Source organism: Pundamilia nyererei, unplaced genomic scaffold (genome assembly GCF_000239375.1).
Source record: "Pundamilia nyererei isolate P.nyererei 1_Seehausen unplaced genomic scaffold, PunNye1.0 scaffold00458, whole genome shotgun sequence".
Lineage (NCBI taxonomy): Eukaryota > Metazoa > Chordata > Actinopteri > Cichliformes > Cichlidae > Pundamilia > Pundamilia nyererei.
The window spans coordinates 139239-141554 of record NW_005187859.1 but is presented as its reverse complement, the minus strand read 5'-3'; the positions used below and the strand labels follow the sequence as shown (position 1 = coordinate 141554).

General features: G+C 36.1%; 1 protein-coding gene across 1 annotated transcript in view; it reads left to right on the top strand.

Annotated features, from left to right (window-relative positions):
- The first annotated feature begins 1675 nt into the window (after positions 1 to 1675).
- LOC102214778 (chloride channel protein 2-like) overlaps positions 1676 to 2316 on the top strand; it is a 19660-nt gene continuing 19019 nt past the window's right edge. The window contains exon 1 of the mRNA XM_005753719.1: positions 1676 to 1754. Within this exon, the coding sequence (XP_005753776.1) occupies positions 1689 to 1754 (66 nt within the window). The 5' untranslated portion in view covers positions 1676 to 1688. The remainder of the gene's footprint in view (positions 1755 to 2316) is intronic.

Sequence of the window (2316 nt, the reverse complement as noted above, 5' to 3'; positions counted from 1 at the left end):
AAATTCCCACACAGTGATGTAAGCGGGAGATCAGCAGGTCGTGGTCCACTGTGTCAAATGCAGCTGTCATATCCAATAACACAAGCACAGCATATTTACTATGATCAGTAGCAACAAGAATGTCATTCATAACTTCATACATCTGGCTATTGATTTCAAGAAGTTCAAGAATATGGAGGTAGTCCTCCTTCATTATGCCACTCACTTTGTATAATGTACCAGTACCACTGGCAGCAAAACTACTGTACAGAGCCCCTCTGATGACATGGTCCAAAAAATAAATATCTTATGGCCGCAAAATACTACTTCGTGGGCACGAAATGGGTATAACATGCCCACGAAATACTTATTTGTGGCCACGAAACACGTGACTGATAACCGTGATCCTTCCCAGGCCCTTGTAGTTGGTTGACAATAAAATCTATCCCGGCATCCAGGTCGTACTTACGTCTGTAAAGCAACTGGGCCTTCAATATCCTGTTTAAATGTCTCTCCATAATAATGGTTCCTTGCATTGCCAGGCTTTTCAAAATGCATTTGTAGCTCATCCCCAGCCTAAAATAAAACTCAATCATACTGTCTCTGTCCACAGTGCATAGGTTTAGCCTACTCTTATGCTTATGTCTCTACGCAGCTGTCCAGGAATTGTATCAATATGATGTGCGCACGTTATCTATTTCGTTGCCACAAATGCGTAATTCGTTGCCACGTTATACCCAATTCATGCCCACAAATTAGCATTTCGTGCGCACGTTATGCCTATAATACTACTACTAAATACCTATAATACTACTTCGTGCCCTCGAAATAGTATTGCGTGGCCACAAATAAGTATTTTGCGGGCACGTTATACTATTTCGAGGGCACAAAGTAGTATTTTGTGGCCACAATTTATTTACTTTTTGGACCATGTCATCAGAGGGGCTCCGTACAAAACAGACCCAGGGCATGTTTGACAGTTGGTGCAGTTCACATTAACTCCTTCAAACATACCGCTCGTCATTATAGCCAGCCAGTTCGATGTTTGGTCATCAGAAATGAATACTTTTCTCCATAAGGCTTTTGGCTTGTCCATGTGGTCAAGCTATAGATTTCAGTTAAGCTACCAAGAGTCTTGTCGAAGTTCAACTGGTAAAACACATTCGACCAAATATTAATAGGGGCATATGTATATTTGTGTCTCTGCATACTGTCGATCCTATGTGTATTAGAGAAAACCCCAAACACATTCAAACCTGTGCACAAAATTCCAGTTTCTTATATTCATTTAAAAGGAATAAATGACAAATCATAGATTGACAGAATGATATGGTAAAGCTCTAAACTCCACATGCATAAATACATTGAGCTGCTGACATGTGATTGGATAATTTGAGATTTGCCTTAAAAATAATTTTCATAGGTATACCCAGAAAGGTGGCCTGTAAGTGTATTATTTTAAGTTAAACAAACTTGAGTAAATAAAGGAAAAAATGTACCTATAAAGATAAATATAATATAGTGATTAGCTTTACGTTGCTTTTTCACCCATGCGTGAATAACTATGGTTTTCTCAGTAACTGTTAGACATGCATTATTCCCTGTTTATTGTTTTATGTTATTGTTTTAAAGCATTTTATTGTTTTACCCTTGCTTACTTGTTCTTTCTGTTATATATCTATGTTCTTAGATGTCTTGTGTATCCAGTGATGGTCTCTTTCCTCATTTCGTCACTATTGTTTCCTTCTGGTTTTGGACAATTTATGGCTGGAGAGGTAGGTTCACAAAGCCCATGAACCATATATTATTTTTATTACATATACTCATCACTCTACAGTTATTACAGTAGACATCAAAGAATTCTTTTAAAAAATATGCAGGGCTTTTTCTCTTTATTCTAATTAAGCTAATTTTGAAATGTATCTAAAGATGGTTTACATTTCATACATGTTGTATGGTTTGAAAACAGTCTTTATCCATCTTAAATCATTTAATTATTGATATACCAAATTATTGATATATCAATAAGACTTAAAATTCAGCCCGTTCTTGTTAAATTGAAGTCATTCATTATATAATAAAATACATCATCAACTAACTCAAAAAAATGAAAAAATTTTCTGTGGATTACACATCATGGAAATGCTAATGTTAAATAAAAGGATAATATTGAAACCATTAGAAATTATCTTCTAGGGTTTCAAGCCAAACACTGAATTTTGAATGAAATATGTCTGTGAAGGTTCTCAGTCATCCAGGTCCTCGTATTCAAAGGAGCTTGCAAAGAAAAGCGTCTGGACTTCTTTAAGTTGCTTGAAGACGTTTCACCTCTCATCC